Source organism: Crinia signifera, chromosome 1, assembly GCF_055691185.1.
Source record: "Crinia signifera chromosome 1, ASM5569118v1, whole genome shotgun sequence".
Taxonomy (NCBI): Eukaryota; Metazoa; Chordata; class Amphibia; order Anura; family Myobatrachidae; genus Crinia; species Crinia signifera.
Window position 1 is genome coordinate 214701125 of NC_139217.1, and position 23020 is coordinate 214724144.

Sequence of the window (23020 nt, forward strand, 5' to 3'; positions counted from 1 at the left end):
CAGGATGCTGGGCTAATGGCAAATGTAGCTCCAGTAGAAATCCGCTTAAAAGAAGGCAGGATAGCCCCAAAAATACCGCAGTACCCTTTAAAACCTGAAGTTGAGCTAGGTGTATTCCCAGTGATCCAACGATTGCTCCAACAGGAAATCCTAGTTAGAACTTCCAGCACGGCCAATAGTCCCATCTTTCCTGTGAAAAAGAGCAGGGGGAGGGGCTACAGACTAGTGCAGGATTTAAGAGGGGTAAACAAAGTAGTTGAGAGCCAATTCCCCGTAGTGCCAAACCCAGCTGTCATCCTAATGCAAATCCCACCTCACTGTACTCATTTCACAGTCATTGATTTGTGTTCAGCGTTCTTCTCCGTCCCTTTGCACCCTGACAGCCAGTATCTGTTCGCCTTTACTTACAGAGGAGTACAGTATACCTGGACACGACTCCCCCAAGGATTCATAGACAGCCCCAGCATCTTCTCCCAGGCCTTGCATGATTGTTTACAATCCTTTCAACCCATGAGTGGTTCGATACTGATACAATATGTTGATGACTTATTGTTGTGTTCTGAGTCACTGGAGTCATCAGTGGATGACACTAGACAGCTACTGATGCATCTCTCAGAGACAGGACATAAAGTATCAAAGGATAAGCTGCAATTATGCCAGACCAGGGTTAAGTATCTGGGCCACTGCCTTACCCAAGGGCTGAGACACCTCACCGACGACAGAATCCAAGCGATTCAGAACATGGTACTGCCACAGACCCAGCATCAGATCCGTACGTTCCTAGGCATGTGTGGATACTGTCGCAATTGGATCCCAGGATTCTCTATTCTGGCATTACCACTACAAGAGATGGTTTCCTCAACTAAGCCAGATCGGGTCTCTCATACTGAGGAATCTGAGCTGGCTTTCGAGGAACTAAAGGTGAGCCTAACAAAGGCCCCAGCACTGGGAATGCCAGATTCTGGGAAACCCTTCGAACTGTACGGAACTGAATCAGGTGGGTGTGCGGCAGGAGTACTTGTACAAATACATGGTGATGCCAACCGACCAATAGCGTACTACAGTGGCCAGCTGGACACAGTAGCACGCTCACTCCCAACTTGCTTACGAAGTGTGGCTGCAATAGCACAACTAGTAAGTAAGAGTGAGGACGTAGTGTTGGGACACGATTTAACTGTTCATGCTCCCCATGCTGTCTCTGCCCTCCTAAATTCTGCCCAAACATGTCATGTGTCCTCAGCACGGTTCACTAAGTGGGAACTGGCGCTGATGGCCCCAGTAAATATTACCATCAAAAGATGCAACACACTAAACCCAGCCACATTCCTTCCTCATGTGCCCTCCAAGGCACAAAGGGTGGAGGGTGATGGGAATGTTGCTGAATATGGTAAAGCAGAGTTTAGTGAGGGTGAGGACAAACATGATTGCATGACCTACCTGAATCAGACCTTCACAGCACGTCCTGACATAAGCGACAGCCCATTAAGTGAGGTAGACATAACCTTATTCACAGATGGTAGCTGTCATAGACAGACGGACACGGGAGAGCTGTGCACAGGCTACGCAGTAGTAGATGGAGAAGGTATTGTGGAAGCTGAACCCTTGGGACCACCTCACTCAGCACAAGTAGCGGAACTGGTGGCACTGACCAGAGCATGTGAACTGGCCCAAGGAAAATCAGTCAACATATATACCGACTCCAGATATGCTTTCGGAGTAGTCCATGATTTTGGAGCCCTATGGCACCTCCGAAATTTCATGACGGCGGCTGGCACACCAGTGGCGTATGCGACATATATTAGGAGACTTCTGGGAGCTATTCAGCTTCCAGACAGAGTGGCTGTTATCAAGTGCAAAGCTCACACATCAGAGAAGGACCCGGTGTCACTTGGTAACAGCCGCGCTGATGAGGCAGCGAAAAGGGCCGCATGCCCTGTAAATATTTTCACCCATCCCACCAACCTTTGTACACTGAACATGGTATCCACATCCAAACTGATAGACATGCAGAATTTGTGTTCCCCACAGGAAAGAGCAGTATGGAAGTCGAAGGGATGTGGCCAAGAGTCTACCGGACTTTGGAGAGATGCACACGGGAAACCAGTGGCCCCCAGGGCATACCTTCCTAGTCTAGCCGAGGCGGCCCATGGGCTGACACATCTTGGGAAGGAAGGTATGTGCAAGCTGGTAAAGGCCTACTGGTGTGCACCAGGGTTCGCTTCTCAAGCAGGTAGAGTGGCAATGTCATGCCTCACCTGTTTGAGGAAGAACGTTGGAAAAGCCATCCCAACAGAGCCATCCCACATCCCTCCTACAGAAGGCCCTTTCCAGGTAATACAAATCGACTTCATACAGTTGCCACCCTGTAGAAATTTGAAATATGTATTAGTTTGTGTTGACATGTTTTCCAGCTGGGTGGAGGCTTTCCCCGCTGCCTCCAACACTGCTACCTTTACAGCAAAGAAAATATGTCAGGAGTTTGTCTGTAGGTATGGTATCCCAAAGGTCATTGAGAGTGACAGAGGCACTCATTTCACAGGAGAGGTCTTCCAAATCATGTGTAAACTCCTGGGGATTAATAGTAAACTTCATACTCCATATCGTCCCCAGGCGAGCGCCAAAGTTGAGAGAATGAATGGTACTATTAAGAACAAATTGGGTAAAGTTATGGCTGAAACAGGGTTGTTATGGCCAGAGGCACTGCCTATTGTGCTGTATAGCATTAGGACCACTCCCAGGACTCCGCTCAACTTGTCTCCCTTCGAGATATTGTTTGGTCGGCAGCCACACATCATGATAGACCCACAGGATGATCTCAAATGTAACAATGAGCTAACTGTACAGTATATCCTAAAGCTAAACAAACAGCTAAGGGAGCAACAAAAGCAGCTGAAGTTACTGAACCCTGATATGCCTGCCGAGAATTGTCATAATCTCAAACCAGGAGACTTTGTTATGATCCGAAATTTTTTACGCTCAGGTTGTTTGATAGACCGTTGGGAAGGACCGTACCAAGTTTTGTTGACCAGCACTACATCAATTAAAGTCGCAGAGAGAGAGACTTGGATACATTCGTCCCACTGCAAGAAAGCCAGTAACCCAGAGTCCCAGTGTGCAGAGAGCGAGAGAGAAGAAGTGTCGCTAGAAGCATTGTTTCGGGAACACTGAGAAGCAGCCAAGGTCGAGCAACCTGAGCGAACAAAGGTCCCAGAGCAGAGAAAAATAAAAGTCTCCTGGGTAGAGATGATGGAAGGACTCCAAGCAACAGGTTCACAGTTATGCATATATTTCTTTGTCTTCTTTCTGTGTTCTTTTCTTCATCCCAAGATACTCGGTGGCTGCCACATTCTAGAGCGATCAGAGCGGAGTTCTGACAGTGTAATAATGGATCCAGATATGGGTGAGGTAGAATCCCTAAACCAGCTTGAAACTTTGCCCATGACAGGAGAAGGTAAAAGGTATGAGGGAAACGTAGTTCAAGGGCTATGTGATGAGTTATTGTCTGGTGAGTACTGTGTCTGTAGATATTGTCAACCTAAAATGGAAGAAGAATGCATCCAGCGATGTCAGTCGACAAGTAAGGCAACTACAGGCCGACATCCTTTGAGTGATTACCACTCACTAGTGGGTAAGGTCTTAAACCAAACAGAATGCTGGGTGTGTTCACAAGTGTTACATAAAAGGAGTAGTGTAGGCCTAGTCCCATACCCGCTTAATATTTCAGAGATAAGCGTATTAAACAAGGGGAGGCCATTGGATAAGAGATACCTGTATACCAGGTCCCCTAGTCTTAGATTACACCCATACCAAGTGGATAAATCCCTGGTATGTATGAACTTCTCGAGTTCCAGAGCGATTGGTACTTGGGAAGTGACATGGCATAACCAGACAATAACTTACTCCCAGCGTCCAGATGGAGAGCCTATTGATAAAGAATTGTTGTTAAAAATCCGAACCAGTGGGAGACACTATAAATGTGTCTACACGGTGAAGAGAAGTAAAATGATGGCCGGCAGAGTATCAGCCGGCTACTGTAATGTAACCCTACAGCCAGAAATCTGTGAGGAACAAGTCAGGGAACAGGGGACGGGGATGTTCTTATGGATAATGTGTGACAAGATCATGAAATACTCTGTCCCTTATTTTCTCCCTGACGATGTTTATTATATTTGTGGTAGGAGGGCGTACAAATGGCTCTCCATGAACTACGTTGGAATTTGTTACCTAGGCAGAGTGTTACCTGAAGTGATGACCCTCACACATGATGAGATGGTGAGCATACACAGAGGTATACCTCCTCCTTACACTCATACCCATTATGACCAAATCCATAAAAGGGATTTAACAATCAAGAAGGAACCCCTAGCATCTGAAATGATACACGAGTCGTTCGGTATCCAACTCCTTATTGCTTTAGATATCACCCATACAGCCAGAGGAGTCAAAAATTTTAAATATATACAAGCATTAGCCAGCTTGGTAGATAACATCACTGAGATTTATGATGACACCTTTAGATACACTGGGAAAGAGTTGCAAGCATACAAAAGAGAGCTGGTCCAACATCGGATGGTGCTGAACTATCTGACAGCTATGACAGGAGGATATTGTGTCACCCTCTCTACACAGTTTGGGGTGAAATGTTGTACATATATCACCAACAATACTGAAGACCCAGAAGAAATCATCGATCATCGGATGGATGAGATTCTTCAGCTTAAATGGGAATTTAGAAGGGAACATAATATCAGCCTGACAGAAATAGGTAACAAAGTTAGTGAATGGACCTCCTGGTTGAATCCAATGCACTGGTTCTCTGGTTTAGGAGAATGGGCGCAAGGGATCATAGCTAGCATAGGAAAACTCCTTCTCTGTATCGGTGGTGCCATCATAGTCTTTGTGTTATTGTTCAAATGTTTAAAAGTGGTGACCCGGGGAAAGACAAAACGTACCGAAATCATGAGTGTAAGAACGAGAGATACAGAGGAAGACCAGGGTTTGGTATATGACCCTAGAATCGAAACCACCTCCCTTTAAAGAAACCATATTTTGTGAACGTGTATATGTTGTAACCACCCCTGTTTTTATTTTCATCCCAAAATTGTACATTATCCTTCGTGACCCTGAGTAGATTGTTCGATAAATGCGGCCCATCGTTTATCCATGATCCTGGATCGGCCGAGAGCAGATGGTTTACTCCCCTTATATGTTTAATTCATGTATCCCAATTTCTTTGTTAGGATTATGAATTTCTGTATTATCGTGTGAAATGTTTTGTATTGTAACAGTTTTATATTTACTGTTAAAGGGTGGACTATGGAAGTCGAGTTACACACACGCCATTTTAGGATAGTATGGCCGCCATTTTGGTTCGCAGAGTTGCGCAAATAAAGTTTCCATACCCGAGTATGTGTGACAAAGTGGACCAAAAGAGTAGCCATACTATCACACATAAATTCATAAATACACACTGACACTAAGTAAAATATAGTTAAAGGTTTAGAACGCCACACATAGCTTAGTTAGCCCTGCATACATCTGTCTGTATCGTGTTTAGTATCGTTCCGTTCTATTCATTGTGCGAAGTATTCCGGTCATTGCGAATATTCCGCAATATACACGGCTCAACAGTGATGGACATAATCCATATTCCAGGGACAGTTTCTGCTGAAAGTAATGTAACAAAGAAATCCAGATGAAACCAGTTCTTATCACTGCTGACGCCGAAACCACCGAACAAAGGACTCTTAAAGTTCACTCCCCTGGACCTAGCCAAACCAGGTGTATCAGCTTAACCCCCAATCACAGCTGACCTGACATTCGACCCCTGACCAATGAGAACGGCCTTTGACCTCCCCTTTCTGACCCTATAAGATAGGCGACCCAGAGCAGCCAAAGTCTCTTCGGCACATCCACTTTTCCCTGACCTGACCACCGGACTATAGTTCATCCCTGAACGATAGTGAGCTCTGACCGGACTACACTTCGCATATTTGATGAGAACGGTATCGGTTGCATTAACGGTATTTATCCTTATTGTATGGATTGGCTGATTGTGTCTTGTATCTGTTTTTCTTTCCCCTTAGCAGAGTCTGTTTAGCATTCATTGTTAGTATATTGTATTACTTGTTATACCTGTTTATTCTTATTTCTGTAACCCCCTTTTGTCCATTAGGGACTCAAATACAACCTTTTTACGGAGTTCTTATCTCCTTAATTCTATACAGTGGTCGTGTCTGTTTATTCGCATAATAGCGATTAGGTATATTACGGACACTGTCCATTAAGGTATATTCGCAGATTAGAGACAAAGTACTGCGAAGGAATCTCTGATTAAGGTATTGGTTCTTGGTATACATAATACAATAAAAGGTACGCTACGCTTTGTACGCACGTAGTTAGGTATAAAGGGTACGTTGGTTGCGGACTTATTACGTAACCAGCGCTTTTCACTTATTGTCTCTCTGGTCATATTTAATCGCCATTAACATTGCCACTTAGAATTTTCATGTGGCCTGGAAATGGCTGCGACATAGGCCAGTATTCAATGAGAAAAATTTGCCTTGTTTTATAGCGAGTTTGTGCTATTTTCGCGTTGGAAGGAGCATTTTGCTCTCCAAAAGTGAACCACCCTATTCAATGTGATATTTTCGCCGTCATTTTAAGTGATTTTCGTCGTGTCTCTCCGTGTAGCAATTCTCCATCTTTTCATGGAGAACTGGAATGTGAACTTTTAAACTAAAAGGTTTTTTTTTTTAAATTTTGGTGTCTGAAAGTCATCCTGATGAAACTCGTTAGAGCGTGGCCTGCTGACGTTCACCCTGTTCACTCGCTGTTGCCAGTGATCCCCTCGCTTCTCAGCGTCCTCGCTTCTCAGCGTCCTCGCTTCTGCCGCACTGCAAGCCAGCGTGTGGAAAGGATCGAGCCTGTGAGAGACAGTGGAATCCCCGGGTGCCCAGCTGATTTGCCGTGGATATGCTGTGTGGTAACCAGCCCACAGTGTCTTTTACTTTGGTACGGGTTCATGTCATTTGTACCTGGAATTGATGTTTTACAACTCTGCTATTAAAACGTTTAATGCACTATCAAGTGCTCCTTCTCTCCCTTGTTGTCCACACACACACATATATCATTTTATTAATATAGCTGCAGTGTTAGACCTGCTTGTGGGAGCAATTAAAAACTCATAAGATGTGTGTATTGCAACTTAAGAATTTTTTGGATAAACACTGCGCTAGTCAATAAAAACAGGTGGGTTTGACTGAAAGAGTCAACCCTTCAAGGCCCCCATCCACTAGTGCGACATGGCCTGTTTTCATGCGACTGCAACACTTTTCTGCAACGGATTTCATGAAAACAGGCACATCGCAGGTGCTTTTTGTGCGATTGCGATGCCAGCCTCGCATTGCAGATTTCACTGGCTGCCACGAATATCTGTTGCAGCCCTGCTAGGATTGAAAGATACATTGCATGCAGTGTATTGCATGCAATCCTGTCCTCTGGGAAGGTCCCACACACATTGCAACCAAAACTGATCCAATAGATTGTTGGGACACCCCCTAGTGGATGGGGGCCTTCAGAGGTTTGCTGGTACACCCCATAGTGGATGGGGCCTCCAGACTGATAATTTAATTAAAATATATAAATGTATTCTCCCAAAAAGAGTATTTTTATAAAAGATTATATATCTATATATTTTATTAATTAAATATCAGAGTGTTGATTTTTTCAGTCAAACGTACCTGTTTTCAATGACTAGCGCAGTGTTCATAAAAAAAAATTCTTGCATATGAATCAAAAGTATAGTTTTTTGGGTTTTTTTAAGACTCAATGGGCAGTATTCTATGAGGATTTTTGGCATGTGTAGCGAATCCTGCTTAGGATTCGCTGCAGTCGCCGTGTTCCGGAGGGCTGGAGCATTCGTTGCCAGCCCTCCCTGTCGATGTATTCAATGCTGCAGGGGCTCGCTGCCCCTGACTGCGAATTTTAACCCTGAGCCGGGGAACGGCGGCAGGCATAGTGATGGAAGCCTCCCTGCCTGCGTCAGACACTGTGGGCCAGAAGCAGGGCTCCCGGGGACACAGCCAGCAGAAGCTGCCCCCCGGGAGAGCTGGCAGGGGACTGGGGTAGGGAGCCGCTGCACTGTTCCCGCTTGGCATGTAATGAGCGGGAGCATTGAATATATGAATATCTAATGAGTGGCTCTCAAATTCCGGACCCCCTGCTGGCGAATGTGTAAAAAAAAATTATATATAAGAAGCCGCCCCCTCACCTTTGCTCTTAGTACGCCGGAGCTCACCTGCCCTGCTCGCTTGTCAGTCAGACGAGCTCACCTGCCCTGCCCGCTTGTCAGTCAGACAGACGGCAGGCTCGAGGATGTTTCGCGGCGGCTCGGGAGGACTCGGGTGACTGAACTCTCCCAAGTCCCCCCCGAGCCACCCTGAACATCCCCGAGCTTGCCGCCTACGTCACTAAAGAAGGATGATTGGCGGCGAGGGAGCTCTGGCGTAGGATTGCAGGGTACACCGGAGCAGAGGGACCCAGGGGGAACAACAGGAGGGGTAGGGGGGTGACCCCTAAAGGTAGCGCACCATACCACCTACTACATAGTGGTATGCCCGGGAAATTTCCGGTTCAGCCCGCTGCGGCAGCGTAGCTGAGCCCGGAAAATGTGGGCATACCACTTAAGTGGTTAATGTGCTTCAAGCACATGAATAAAAATAGCATGCCCTTCACAGAAAAAGAAATTCTGATTTTTTGATCACTTTCCAGTTCACCTAAAAAAGAGGTCGAATGCAAAACGGTGAATCATGGCAAAAAAAAAAAAAAAATCAGGGAGAAAGCAGTTCTCCATCCTAGCATTGAATACACTCTTGGCGAATCCCAGTGAATACCCCATTGAAATACACCAGCGAATTGCAGCGAGCATGAAACCGGAGAACTGGCCGGCATTCACTGTTCGCTTGCGGCGAACAGTGAAAATTGAATAGGGTGAATCAGATTTTTAGTGAAATAGATTCACTGCAAGTAGTGAAAACAGCCCGACTCGTCAAAAAAAACAAAAACCGGTGAATCGGGAGCACTGAATACTGGATAATGAGCGGCTGTTCCACTTTAGTACTAGTTGGCTATGTTACCACTGCCAAGTCATATATACTGTAGAAGGCTAGCAAGTCTGAAACCGAACTATACGCGCTGACAACAAATGTTAAAAAAAGACTAAAACTTCTATTTCATCAATAGTCACTCACATTTATCCGGTGAAAGTTAATACTCCAGTTTGCTCCAGCTCTAGATGGAATAAATCTATCTCCGTGTTTACTTGGAGAAGACATTGGAGAATTTGATGGGGTCAACGTCCTCCTCATTTCTGGCACCTGCAGTAAAAGAGATGGGTGATTTGAAAATGTGTGCGTTTTGATACATATTAGTGTTCAGTTGACAGTATTCATACACCTGATATTACTACTTTGCTGCCAGTGCACACCATCTATTACACACAACTTAGTTCATCAGAGGCAGTGGTTTGTACTTTTGCAGGAACTAATAGGTGTTATAAAGGGAATCTTATCACATCTATAAGTTTCTGCCATGTGTTACTGGAACAAAAACATATAAAACAACTACCTATCTGATAAAAAAAAAGCCTTTTTTTGCAGAAGCTAAACAAACAAAAGGAGCCGATTCAATTGTTTATTGCACCCTCTACTGGGCATTTATAGTAATGAACATCCATTGAAACTATTCAATTGTTGCTCCGATCAGATGCTTATTACCCATAGCACACACATGGTTTTTCACAGCCTCTGGAGATGCAAGAATATACACTGTCAGATGTAGCAATTATCGGATCGATCAGACAATGTGATCTACTGCAGCTATATACTGTAGGTGTTCTCTATCTCTATCAAAAACAAATTACACCAAGAGACACATATCTAATAAGACAAGAGGTTTACCCTGTGGCTAACGGACACCCCGAACCAATTCAATTAGGCACTGCATCCCCAAGCATAACAGATTATTCCTTCTTCACATTTTCTATGTATTACTTTTATGCAGATATCATTCACAGGAGAAAGGTCATATTTGAGGAATGTATCAAGCAATAAAACCTGAACGCCATACCATATAACTATAGGATGACAAAAAATGTACTCAAATTAATGTGTGGTGAAAATCCTAGCATTAGAGGGTGTTCTCTAGAAATTGTGATCAGTTAAAAAAATAAATTTGGTGAACTCGCACTGAAATAAACAACTATGCACATATGCAAATACCAATCGTGTAGGCATAAATCACATTTATTTTTAACCAGTAGTGTTAAGATATTAGTTGATACGAGAAAACTCAGAAGGGACTAGCCCCAGGGTAAAAAAAATACATTTTGAATTGCTAAGATCTGCAGCAACATATAAGCAGCCATACACACAGGGAGATTTCTGCTTAATTTCTAAGCAATTTGGCTAAATCGCTTAGAGATTAAGCACATAGTGCTCAGTGTATATGCCCCATACCGATCGCAGTGCGCAGACCCTCATGCAGTATATATCTAGTCAGATCGCTTAGCAAGAGACTGCAAACCGCCCATGTTTTAAGAAGCAATCTGAGCAATCTACACCACCAGAACCCTCCCTGACCCTACTAGCACATACCTCCCTTACTATATCACTCAGCACAAATCTCTTGTGCAAAATCGCTGTGTGCATGGGAGATCTAGAATGTTGAAAATCTCCCACACTAAATTGCTCATAACACATCTCTTGCTCAAATCTCCCTGTGTATATGCCTCATAAGAAATAGGGGGCTAAGTTTGTTCTCAAAATGGACAAAACCATGTGCACTGCAGGTGGAGCAAATGTAACATGTGCAGAGTTAGATTTGGGTGGGGTGTGTTCAAACGGAAATCTAAATTGCAGTGTAAAAATAAAAACAGCCAGTATTTACTCTGCACAGAAACAAAATAACTCACTCAAATCTAAAGGTGTGTACACACAGCAGGATATGCCGTGAGATGCGAGTCCCGACGCGATCAGATTACATCAGGACTCGCATCTCACGGCATGCCAGAGGGGCACAATTTAGACTATATAGTGCAGATCTGCACTATATAGTCTTGCCTGCCCTCTCTATCTGGCTGCCGATATACGCTCACACGGGAGCGCGCATCGGGCTCGCAAGCCCTAAAAAAAGCATGCGATTTGGCTTCCGACGTTCCCTATATCAGGAACATCGGAAGCCAAATCTTACCGTGTGTACACACTATAACTCTCTCTGCACATGTAACATCTGCCCCACCTGCAGTGGACATGGTTTTACCCATTTATAGAACAAATCTGTGCTGCGATCAATTCTGAATAAAGCCCATATTCATAGTTAATGATTGTCCTTTATCAAAGTTTTAAAAATCTCACAGGCTTACTATGAACTTTCTACCAACCATAGTTTCCAGGATGTATTTTTTCTTTTGCTAAAAGCCTACAGGGGACATCTGTAAGTGGCACTACCTGGGGACAGGATATATAAACGGCACTACCTGGGGACAGGATATGTAAACGGCACTACCTGGGGACAGGATATGTAACCGACACAAAATATGTGCAAGAAAATGATTGCTTGGCATTCCAGTTCAGTGCCTGAGATAGTACATAGACTTTGTTTTATGTTTTGAAACCTTGTTTCATGCACAAATAAAATATATGTGTGTATTTCAGGTTTTGTACAACATAAATACTCATGTTCACACATCCTCAACATACTACAAGTTCCATCCTCAAGATACTTCATTGAAAATATTTGAAATATGGAATAATCCGTTATCCAAAATGCTTCTGGTCCTGTGCATTTTGGATAAGGGATACTCAAACTGTATCAGATCATCCAGATGTGGTGTTCAAAAGGAGCGAGAACTTTGAAAAATTATTTATCACCAAGTGAAATACCAATTTTCTCTAAGGACAATTCCCCCATGACAATCTTTCCACTAGCCTCTAATTTGAAGGGGTTTAATAAGTGTGAGAAGTGCAAAATGTGTACACATGGTTTTAAAGGTACAAAGGGCCAGATGCACTTAGCTTCAATAGTGATAAAATGGAGAGAGTGATAAACAGCCAGCCAATCAGCTCCTACCTGCCATGTCTTAGGCTCTGTTTGAAAAATGTGTCTGGAGCTGATTGGTTGGCTGTTTATCACTTTTGAAATGGTGCATCCGGCCCATAATGTGTAAAAGAAAATGGGAAAGGGAAGGAGTTAACAATTAAATTAAAAGTCTTATTAATTGTAATACAGGTTGAGTATCCCGTATCCGAATACCCGTTATTCGAATTATTCCGAAAACCATACATTCCAGAAAGTGAAAAAATATATATATTTTTTTGCTAAAACTCACTGGGGACATTTGTACCAGCACTACTGAGGGAATGATATGCAACTGCCATTATATATGTACAAGAAAATGATTGCTTGGCATTCAAATTCAATATCTGAGATAGTACACAAATTTTGTTTCAGGTTTTGAAACCTTGTTTTTTGAATAAATAAAATATATTGGTGTGCATTTCATGTGTTTGCTGTGTTTATACAGCATAAATGCAAGATACTTAAAAAAAACATCATTGAAATATTAAAATATTCCGAAACACGGAATAATACGTTATCCAAAATTCTCCTGGTCCCGAGCATTTTGGATACGGAATACTCAACCTGTAGTACATATGTTGTAAATTTACTTATCTGTAAATTTGAGAAAAGGTATGTGGGGAAGACAAAGATGCTTAAAGATCCATATTTTTGAAAATTTTAGAAATATTCTAAATAAAATGGCCAATCCTAGTGTTCCTCGTAATTTTAAAACCTGCCAAAATAGTAAAAATTAGAAATATAGAACAAAGAAGTCGATGTGTGCAGGGTAGCAGTTTTCGAGTATATTTATGGAACATCTGGCGATTGTACCCTCCCATATAGTCTTATCTCTTAAGTCCAATTTGAGCCAATTCCGACAGATCGAGCCAAGAAATTGGCCCAAAATGGATGTGTGGCCCTGTGCGATTCAAAGGAGATTCGGAGGTCACCACCCCCCTCTCCCGGCACAGGGAATGGGATCGCATGTGAAAGGAAGGTCCCGGGTGGCTCAAGGGGGAATGAATGGCCATAAACTGCTCTGATACACACCAGTAGTGTTTAGACAGCTTTAACGTTACAGAGTGCACCTTTTGGTTTTTTAGGAAAATGATTTTTTTTTTTTTTTTTTTTTTTACACACTGGAGGTAATATATGTGATTTTGATGATTCAAAGTCCACATAACGAAACTCATAGGAATGTGGCCTAGCATTTGACCAGCCAATGGTGCAAAGACAAGGATCCATCAGCATGCCAGATTTTATGCTGAATGTATTAGTGATGATTTTGACCCCCTACTATGGTATGTGATTATTAAGTTTGTGTTCAGTGGACACATTGTTAATAAATCTGCTTCGAACAGATACAAGCACTATGGAGCGCTCCTTTTTATATCTCCACACACATAAGGTTTCATCCACACCACTAGAGAAAGAAAGACTACATAAATCTCATTAACGAATTCAATGCCCAGCCTCTATTTTATTTTTTGCTAGTTCTTCAAATGAATTACCATGGGTGACTTGGCACATCTGCGTTATTAGATTTAATTTAGTCTTTTGGTACTTTTGTACTAGCACTGCGCCCACGATATTTGGTCTCACGACATATAATCGCATTGCATACACCCGATGCACTGCGATTTAAAATTGTATAAGCCCCCCTATATATGACGGTGCTTATACAATTATTTATCTTATAGGGGGCACATTTAACATTGAAAACACCCATTAGGGTGCTTATACAATTTAAAATCTTATACCATTGTATATGCCATACAATTCGATTTGAAATGGTATAACATCTGCTAACATTGTATCGCATCGTATGCCTTATGGTATGTGATGCGATGGGCGCCGTTATAATACACAAGTACCGTTTAATTGTATAAGCACCCTAATGGGGGCTTACAATGTTAAATGCACCCCCACTATGAACGTGAACCCGAAGCGTGGCGAGCGCAGCAAGCCCACGAGGGGCGGCTGTAAGCGTCCTACGACCTTTTCATACCCCCACTATCCACATTGGCATGGAGTTGATTTTATATAGTGTGGCGAGCCACCGAGCCTGAAGCTTGGCGAGCCCCGCGTATTACTTTACCTGTATTCCGTGTGCGCTTGCCACGCTTTGGGCTCGCCACACTATATAAAGTCAACTCCACGCCGACGTGGATAGTGGGGGTATGAAAAGGTCGTAGGATGCGTACCGCCTCCCCTCGCGGGCTCGCTGCGCTCACCACGCTTAGGGTTGGCGTTGATAGTGGGGGTGCCGTTGGGGGTGCTTTTAACATAGTAAGCATCCAACACATTTAATTAACTTATAGGGGCCACTTTTAACATGGGAAAACCCTTTAAGGTGCTTATACAATTTTAAATCGCATACCATTGTATATGCGATATAATGGCATACAATTCGATGGTATACAATTTAAAATTGTATAACATCGGCTGCCATCGCATTGCATGCCTTATGGTCTGCTATGCGATGGGCGCCGTGCTAGTACACAAGTACCAGTCTTTCTTATATTTCACAACTATAACTGAACCTAACCCAGGCTACTGAAACTACAAAGTAAGTAATAACAGTGGAGAAAGCATATTTGTGAAAAATAAAAGTTATGTTGGGAGACAGATACAATTGCAAGCAGGGTACAAAAGAGTAACAATTATGCAACCTACGCAAGGCATAGTGTTTTCATTCTGGAGGTTTATTTGCCGCAGGAGGCGTCGCTCATAATCTTGGTCCATGGTGATTGCAAGGTGCAGGATGAAGGGGAAGGGAAAAGGGGATAGAGTTCACCTCGAGATTCAGCTGGTGCCTAGGACAGAGAGCTAAGGAAAGAAATACACTGTAAGTAAATACAGAAGGTGCGCACTGACAAACCTCTACAAAAATGCTTTCATCTAGTACAGGCATGTCCAACCTTGGCCCTCCAGCTGTTATAAAACTACACATCCCAGCATGCCTTGCAATAGTTTTAGCAGTCCCTGATAGCAAAACTGTGGCAAGGCATGATGGGACTTGTAGTTTCATAACAGCTAGAGGGCCAAGGTTGGACATGCCTGATCTAGTCTCTCACATGCACTATAATACTTGACTAATATTACAAATATGTATCTGACGCGGCACAATTAGGTAACACTTCTAAAAAGTGTCACTTTTGTAACTTCAGTTATCCTTTAGCTTTCACTTAATTAGAACAAAGTTAAATTACTAAAAATTGATCTAATCAATCTAGCCTACTCCTTATAGTGAAGAAAGTCATTTGCTGGAACAGCAACATTGGTCTACTGTAAAGAAGTGCCTCCTTACAGTATTCAACATTTCCATCTCCATCTATTATATCTCAAATAAATGCTGCAGAGGGCACTCACCAGACATCTTTAATAAACCAGAACCAGTGATTGCACTCAGTGAAGAACATATGTGATTACAATGAGGAGGATAAAGTGATGACAGGCGAGAGTATGAGGTGAAGGGGGGTAGGGGTGAGAAGAGGTGATAGGTGGCGGGAGGGGGAGAAGTGACAGGCTAGGAGAAGTGGTGTGGAAAAAGATGAGGGGAGAGGAGGGAGGCCTCGTTCCAGCATCATCCTCTCATTCACCACCACTGGATGCCTGGCTCTGCGGTTCCCTGCCGCCTGTGTTCTACTGTACAAGCACCAGTGGCCGGCGATGAGGAGCAGTTGGCGTGGGTAAGGAAAGCAGCAGCCGGCGCACGGGGGAGAAGGAGAGCAGGGGCGGGCTGATGCTCAAAACTAATAGCACCTGCCAACCAGGCTACTGGCATCCAAGAAGTACAGGCGTTCTAAGGAGAACAGAGTCCCAGACTTCTCTGTAGCAACTGGGTCTGCTGAGGCGTCCATCTCAGCCATGCTACAGATCACAGCACAGTAAAAATAGCATGTATTTGCCATCACTGAGAAGTATACTCTGCATCAACGTTTCGACCCAACATTTCACGTGCTGTGCTGATGTATTGCAGGTCCTGTCTTGAAAAAGACCATTCGGGGTTGAAGCGTTGACTCTATAAGGGGGTATTCAATCCCTGCTGCTATTTCTGACACGGGAAATAGCGGTGGGCGTCTGACAGCAGTGAAGAGGCAGATCGACAAAATGGGCCTGACTTTAAAAGCGGTTTGGCCCGTTTTGCCAAGAACAGCTGTGAATTGCCACGATCACGGCCAGATCTCGACAATCCACGGCTGTTTACGCAGACACGCCCCCTTTTTGCTGATCACAGGCGAAGCATTGAATTGTGCCTGGCAACTTGCTGTCAAGCAACACGTAAACGGGCCAGGATCACGTCTGTCAGAACGTACCGACAGTCGTGACCTGGCATTGAATACCTAAGTATGCTTCTGAAGAGTGCCCTCTTCAGCGTTTATTTGATGCCAATTACTGTTTATTGAAATACAAAACTAGACTGTGGCAGAAACATCACAGCAGAGAACGACACAGCGGGCAGGAAGGAGAAGCTGCAAGTATTTTACAGGGTACAGAATGCTAGAATGAACACCACTAAAAAGTGTTCAAAGGTTTTTTTCTTGGCAATTACCACAATGTGAATGGAAAAGTGACAAGAAAAATCTAAAAATCAAATCAATATTTGGTGTGACCACCTTTTGTCTTCGAGAAGTCAGTCAGGGATTTGGTAGGATTATGGTCATCATGTGTACGATTTGCAAATCATTCCCAAGGTTGAAGGAGACTGTGTAGGATACTTAAAACTGGGTGAGTTACATAAAAACGCAAACTCTGCTAAAAATGTGAATATGTCAAGCAGTGCTATCAGCTCAGAACAGACAGAATGCAGGGGGGGGGGGGAAGTGGCATGCACACCAATGTACTGTTTTGGTAAGTCAAGCCAGAAGCATCGACAGATTGGCCCCTCTGGGATACCATGTGAGTTTCTGCTTGGCCAGTGACATGCTCGTCTCTACAGGGTTGGGGCTAGCAGATACATTTCTCTGCCACGCCAGTTGTCACACTTCATAGATTTGCATCTTAAAAAGTGGAGCAAACCAGAAACTCCCCACTCACTTAGGAGGAATCAATCATCTTCCAGGAGCCTCTCTGCAGGGCTAAAAAGATGGTGCAGCCGGCGCTATCGTCGAGGGAGCTACAGTGGACACACGTGGGAGGGAAGCCAAGCAGATGGGTGTCAGCAGACGCTTTGGTTTAGGAAAGCAGTAGACTAGGGTACCCGGGGCACCCCTGACAATCATCTTGACCAAGTAGCTTCACTGTTCTGTATTTCCTTCTTCATCCCACCTACCCCCTGTATGAACTCCTATGTTCTGCATATCCTACTCTCTAATGTCTTTATCAGTAATGTCCCTTCTGCATCTTCCCTACCAAATATATCAATTACATTGTGTGGCATGGTTGTTGGAAGTGTTTTGCAAATGTGAAATACATTACTGAAAGTAGATTTATCAGTCCTTGCACAATTTTATATGGATATACGTAATAAGGGCTTTGTGGTGGCATTAGTATAATGATGCAAATACAGCAGAAGACACAAGAAGGCAACTCAGGCCTTATGAAATGGGACCCCTTCCTCTCAATAGACTCCGCCTTCATAAGGACTGTATACAGAAATTTCCCGGGCTGGTTTTCATCCCAATCCGCCCCTGGCCAGAAATGGTTTTCATGGAAGAATTGCTGCCAAAAAGCCTTATCTTTTACAAGCCACCTCTGGGGAGTCTGTGTTACTAAATTTTGAATGTGCAGTCTCACCTGTCATAATTAGACATTAACCCCTCTGCCTGCATGTTTCAGTGGCCAGCAACGGTGATTATGAGGCTTGTACTTTCTGGTTGTTTTCATTGGTAGTTGCTCACTATATTACACAGAATGCCCTAAGCTCTGTGCTGGTTATACCACTAGTTTCCAGTGCTATTGCTGGTCATACCTTATTACTCCTGTATTCTCTGAATAATTTGCTTCCTTGCATGTACCTGTCATTGTGCATAGCCTGTATGTACCTGCTCTGATAGAGCTCGTTTATGTCCCTTTGCATTTACCTATATCCTGTATGTACCCACTCTTGCAAAGTTTCAAATATATATCTATGTGTATATTCTGGTGTCACTACTAGCAAATAATCCGGTTGCGGGTCCTGTCCTTTTGTCTCCCTGTAACAGCGCTGCTCTGCAGTCCGGTCCAGCAAGTCCATTTGTGAGTACCTGTATTGTGTGCAATCTGGTCCTGTTTTCCGTCTAGCTGTATTGTATTTAGATGCTACCAGGGACTGAACGGCTTACCCCTTGACCATTGTGGTTCAGTACCCAGTGCTTGGTTTTCAATCTCCAGTACTGTGGGCTAGTGTGTACTAGCTGCCACATTGGTTCCATGCCAGTTGCACACGGTAGTGCGCTAAAGTTTTGTTTGTCTGGTTATTCCTCGTGTCCCTGTCAGTCTGACTCTAGTTCCTTAAGGGGTGTACACATGGAGCAAATTTGTGCTATTCTCTAAGCAATCTGACTAGATTGCTTAGAAAGTAAGCACAGATCTCTCAGTGTGTATGCTCCAAGAGATTAAATATCTCTTGCTAACTAAGTCAGTTCATGCAGTCAAAATCTAGTCAGATTGCTTAGCAAATTGATCGCAATCTCTCATTCTGAACAACTACCCAGACTTTTTTTGCACAAGCAAAATTGCTTAGCACAGATCTCTACGTGTGTATGCCCCTTTACTTATCTTTCACAGTCTCCAATAGCAGCCTTGTCCGTGGCAAGACTAGGTGGCATCCCTGAAATTGGTGGACCTACTCCACCGAGGACAGGCAGCTGTTATTGTCAAAGGATTAGTTAGCAGGAGGCTAGAAGACCACTGTGAAAGTGTAAAAGCACCAGCTAGCACCATCTGGTGGCAATCATAACAGAAACAAGGTCATGCGACTATGCATAAAAACATGGGAACAGGGATGTAGAAAAATGGCAGCAGGTGCTCTGGATTGAGGAGTCAAAATTTAGAAGGGGATTTTTGTAAGAACTTACCGTTCGAACCCCTTTCTCTGAGTCCAGTCTAGTGACACAGCTAACCTTGGGGGAGGAGGGGTCCGCAGGAGCCCGGCACCCATGCTGAAAGTCTTTGTGAACAGGCTCCTCCCTACTGCATCCCACAATGCTTTAGTTCAACTTCAAGAGCACACTAGGATACAAAACTCAGTACAATGCCTGTACATCTTATATGCAAACTCTTAGGGCAGTATTCAATGAGGCCAATTCGCCATGTCTTTGTGCTATTTTCACTTTGGAAGGTGATTTTTTGTGTCAGAAAGTGAATCACTCTATTCAACGTGCACTTTCCACCATCTGCGAACAGTGAATGACAGACAATTCGCCTTCTGATAGTCTCTGTAATTCGCTGTAGTTTTTCAATGTGATTCGCCGTGAGTGTATTCAATGAGAAGATGGCGAATTGCTTTCTAAGTGATTTTCTCCGTATGTCACCATGTAGCAATCGCCATCCTTTCATGGTGAAGTGGAATGTGAACTTTTAAAATAATGTTTTTTTTTATTTGGTGTCAAAAAATAAATAAATCAGGAATTTTATTCTGTTAAGGGGCATGCTAGTAAGCACATGAATATATATTTAATTTAACAAAAAAAAATGTTTACACAACAGCCAGCAGAGGGCAGGGAGCCGAGAGCCGCTCATTACATATTCATATATTCACTGCTCCCGATCATTACATATGCACGATCGGGAGCAGTGTTAGCGGCTCCTACCTGGTCCCCTGCTAGCTCTTCCGGGGGAGCTCTCCTCCCACCCACATACATTCTGGGGCAGGCAGGGAGACCTCCTTCTCCCTGCCTGCCGCCGTCCCCCAGCTCCCTGCGGCGTCTGCCCATGAGGAAGCAACTGACCTGGTGGTAAGTGCATTTATCCGTGAAGGAATCGGCCTACCTGCTTTACAGTAGGCAAAGGCAATTGTTGACCTCAACCAATGGGCAATGGTCTGCTTAGAAGCAGGCCACCCAATCTTATGCACATCATACAATACCAAAAGCAAATCAGATTTGCGAATGTCCTTTACCCTATCCACGTAAATTCGCAAGGCAGGAACTACGTCCAATTTCTTTATTTTGTCCCTATTTCTTACCCCTTCAGGGGGGAAAACACCGGAGGAACAATGTCCTGGTTTAAATTAAATGAAGACACTACCTTAGGTAGGAACTTAAGTACTGTTCGAAGCACAGCCCTATCATCATGAAAAATCAAAAATGGTGACTTGCAGGACAAGGCACCCAACTCTGACACACGCCTAGCCGAGGCAATGGCCAACAAAAAAGTCAGTTTCCAAGAAACATATTTGAGATCAGCCAATCTTAATGGTTCAAAAGGAGGATTTTGCAATACAGACAGAACTAGAGACAAATCCCAAGGTGCTACAGGCTGTCTGTATGGAGGTTTAAGTCTGGTTATGCCCTGTAAGAAGGTCTGAACCTCGGGTAACAGAGCTACCCTCTTTTGAAAGAAAATTGACAATGCAGATATCTGCACCTTTAAAGACTGTAGACTCAGGGGTGAATTTATGAAGCTTGGAGAAGTGTTATCTATCCCCATAAAGAACAATATGAGCAAGGTGATAATGGTTCAGCCAATCAGCTACAATATGTAAATTGACAGGTAAGAGCTGATTGGCTGAACCATTATCACCTTGCTCATAACGTTCTTTATGGGGATAGATAACACTTCTCCAAGCTTCATAAATTCACCCCTAAGTCCGGCAGAGAAACCATCCTGCAGGAATTCCAAAAGTCTCTAAACTTTGAACCTAGATGTGTGAACTCTCTGACTTTCACACCACCTGATGTAGATCTTCCAGACCCAATGGTAATTGGCTGCTGACACAGGATTATGAGCCCTGAGCATGGTCTGTATCACCGCATCAAAACCCCCCTTTTTTTTTTTAATAAAGGAGATTTCAAAAGCCAAACCGTCAAATTTAGATGAGCTAGGTCCAGGTGTAGAAACGGTCCTTGTTTTAGCTAATCCGGTCGAAGAGGAAGACGCCAAGAGTCAGTCGACAATCTCAGTATGTCGGAGTACCACTACCTCCTGGGCCAATCTGGTGCAATCAGAATAGTTTGCACGCCCGTCTCTTCACTCTCTTCAGTAACCTCGTCATCATTGGAAACGGGGGAAAGTACTTAAACCAGGTGGAAATGCCAAGGAATTGTCATGGCATCCACTGCCCAAGCTGTCGTGTCCCTTGACCTCAAAACCTCGGTACCTGACAGTTGCTCCTTGACGCCATAAGCTCTATCTCTGGTAGACCGCAGCGGTCCACAATCTCCTGGAAAACTTCCTGATGAAGTGCCCATTCTCCCTCCAGCAGATCCACCCTGCTGAGGAAATCTGTTTCCACATTCCAGGTCCCCGGAATGAACACAGCCGACAAATGGAATATTTCCTTACCATCTTGCTGAGAGTTCTGTCCTGGTGGTTCAGGTAAGCCACTGTTGTGAAATTCTTCCGCTTGAAACAAAGCATTCCAGACTGCCCGAAGTTCCAAGATATTGATAGGGAGCCTGGATTCTTCCATGGACCAGAGACCCTGTAACCTTAGGTGAAGGACTACCACCCCCCAACCCCTGAGACTGGCATCGGTCGTAATGACCAGCCAATCCCAGGAGCAAAAGGGAATGTCCCAGCTGTAGAGTCTCTACATCCTGTCCCCCAGTTCAGGGATTCTCTCGATAAGTTTCCTGCTGCATAGTCTTTGCATTTCTCAACCAGAACGACAGGATGTGGCAAACTGAAGTGTCTCGAACGTTGCCACCATTTTCCCAAGCAACCGTACTCCCTGCCACACTGTTGGTGCAGGAGCTTGTAAGATTGTCAGCACCATCTGACGAATCTCCGCTGCCTTGGTTTCTGGTAGAAACACCCTGTGAAATTGTGTGTCCAAAATCACCCTTGGAAATTGCAGACTCTGCGTCGGTGTCAAATGAGGCTTGGGGAGATTTAGCACCCTGCCCTGATCTCGTAAGAATTGTGTCGCGGTGCTCAGATGTTCCTGAAGCTTCTCCGCCGACTCTGCCTTGAATAAAAGGTCGTCCAAATAAAGTATAATTACTATACCTTTCAGTCTGAGTGCTGCAGCCATGACCGCCATCACTTTTGTGAATACCCTCGGAGTCGTTGCCAGATCAAACGGCAGAGCTTGAAACTGCCAATGGTTCTCTCCTATTGCAAACCGGAGTAAGGACTGGTATTCCTTGTAAATGGGTACCTGGAGGTACGCATCTTGAATATCCACAGATGCCAGAAACTCTCCCGGCTCTATGCTTAAGAGTACCGAACGCAGAGACTCCATGCGAAAATGATCGACCCATAGATGAAGATTTAAAGATTAAAAATTTAGAATATGTCTGAAAGACCGTCTGGTTTGGGGACTAAGAAAAGGACTAAATGGTATATTTGGGGCAGCATAAGAGGGGCGGATCGGGCACGTCGACGTCACTAAAAGGGGCGTGCCCGGGCTGGCGCATCACTAAAGGGGCGTATCAGGGCCGACACGTCACTAAAGGCGGCGTGCCCAGGCCGCCGCGTAACTAAAGGGGGCGCGTCCCTAAGCTGCCGGCGGTGCTGGGCTTCCCTGGTGCACCCCGGCGGGACAGGCAGCAGGCTGTTTTAGCGGGGCACTGCTAGAGTGGCAGGGCGCAGTGCTCCGCTAAAACAGCCTAGCGGGAACACTACTCCATATATCTACAGCAACAATATCCAAGGTTAGGACAAAATAATGAGACCATCATCTAAACAACATTAAACTACCATGGCTAATTGTTCCCCCCAGGACTATCTAATTAGGCCCCAAGGCAGTAGTGGGCTGAAATTTCCAGGGATGAGCCAGTTAGCCAGGGTTCACATACGGAAGGATTCATGG

The 23020-nt window shown here is 44.3% G+C and overlaps 1 protein-coding gene across 2 annotated transcripts in view; it reads right to left on the reverse strand.

Moving 5' to 3' along the window:
• The window catches only part of FZR1 (fizzy and cell division cycle 20 related 1), a 77515-nt gene that overhangs the window by 47939 nt on the left and 6556 nt on the right, over positions 1–23020 (reverse strand). The window contains exons 2-3 of one of the 2 annotated variants that reach the window (XM_083179248.1): positions 14797–14949; positions 9252–9377 (exon numbers count right to left, since the gene is read on the reverse strand). In XM_083179248.1, coding sequence (XP_083035374.1) covers positions 9252–9377; positions 14797–14865 — 195 coding nt within the window. In that variant the 5' untranslated portion in view covers positions 14866–14949. The remainder of the gene's footprint in view (positions 1–9251; positions 9378–14796; positions 14950–23020) is intronic. The other variant, XM_083179249.1, reaches the window with a different exon arrangement.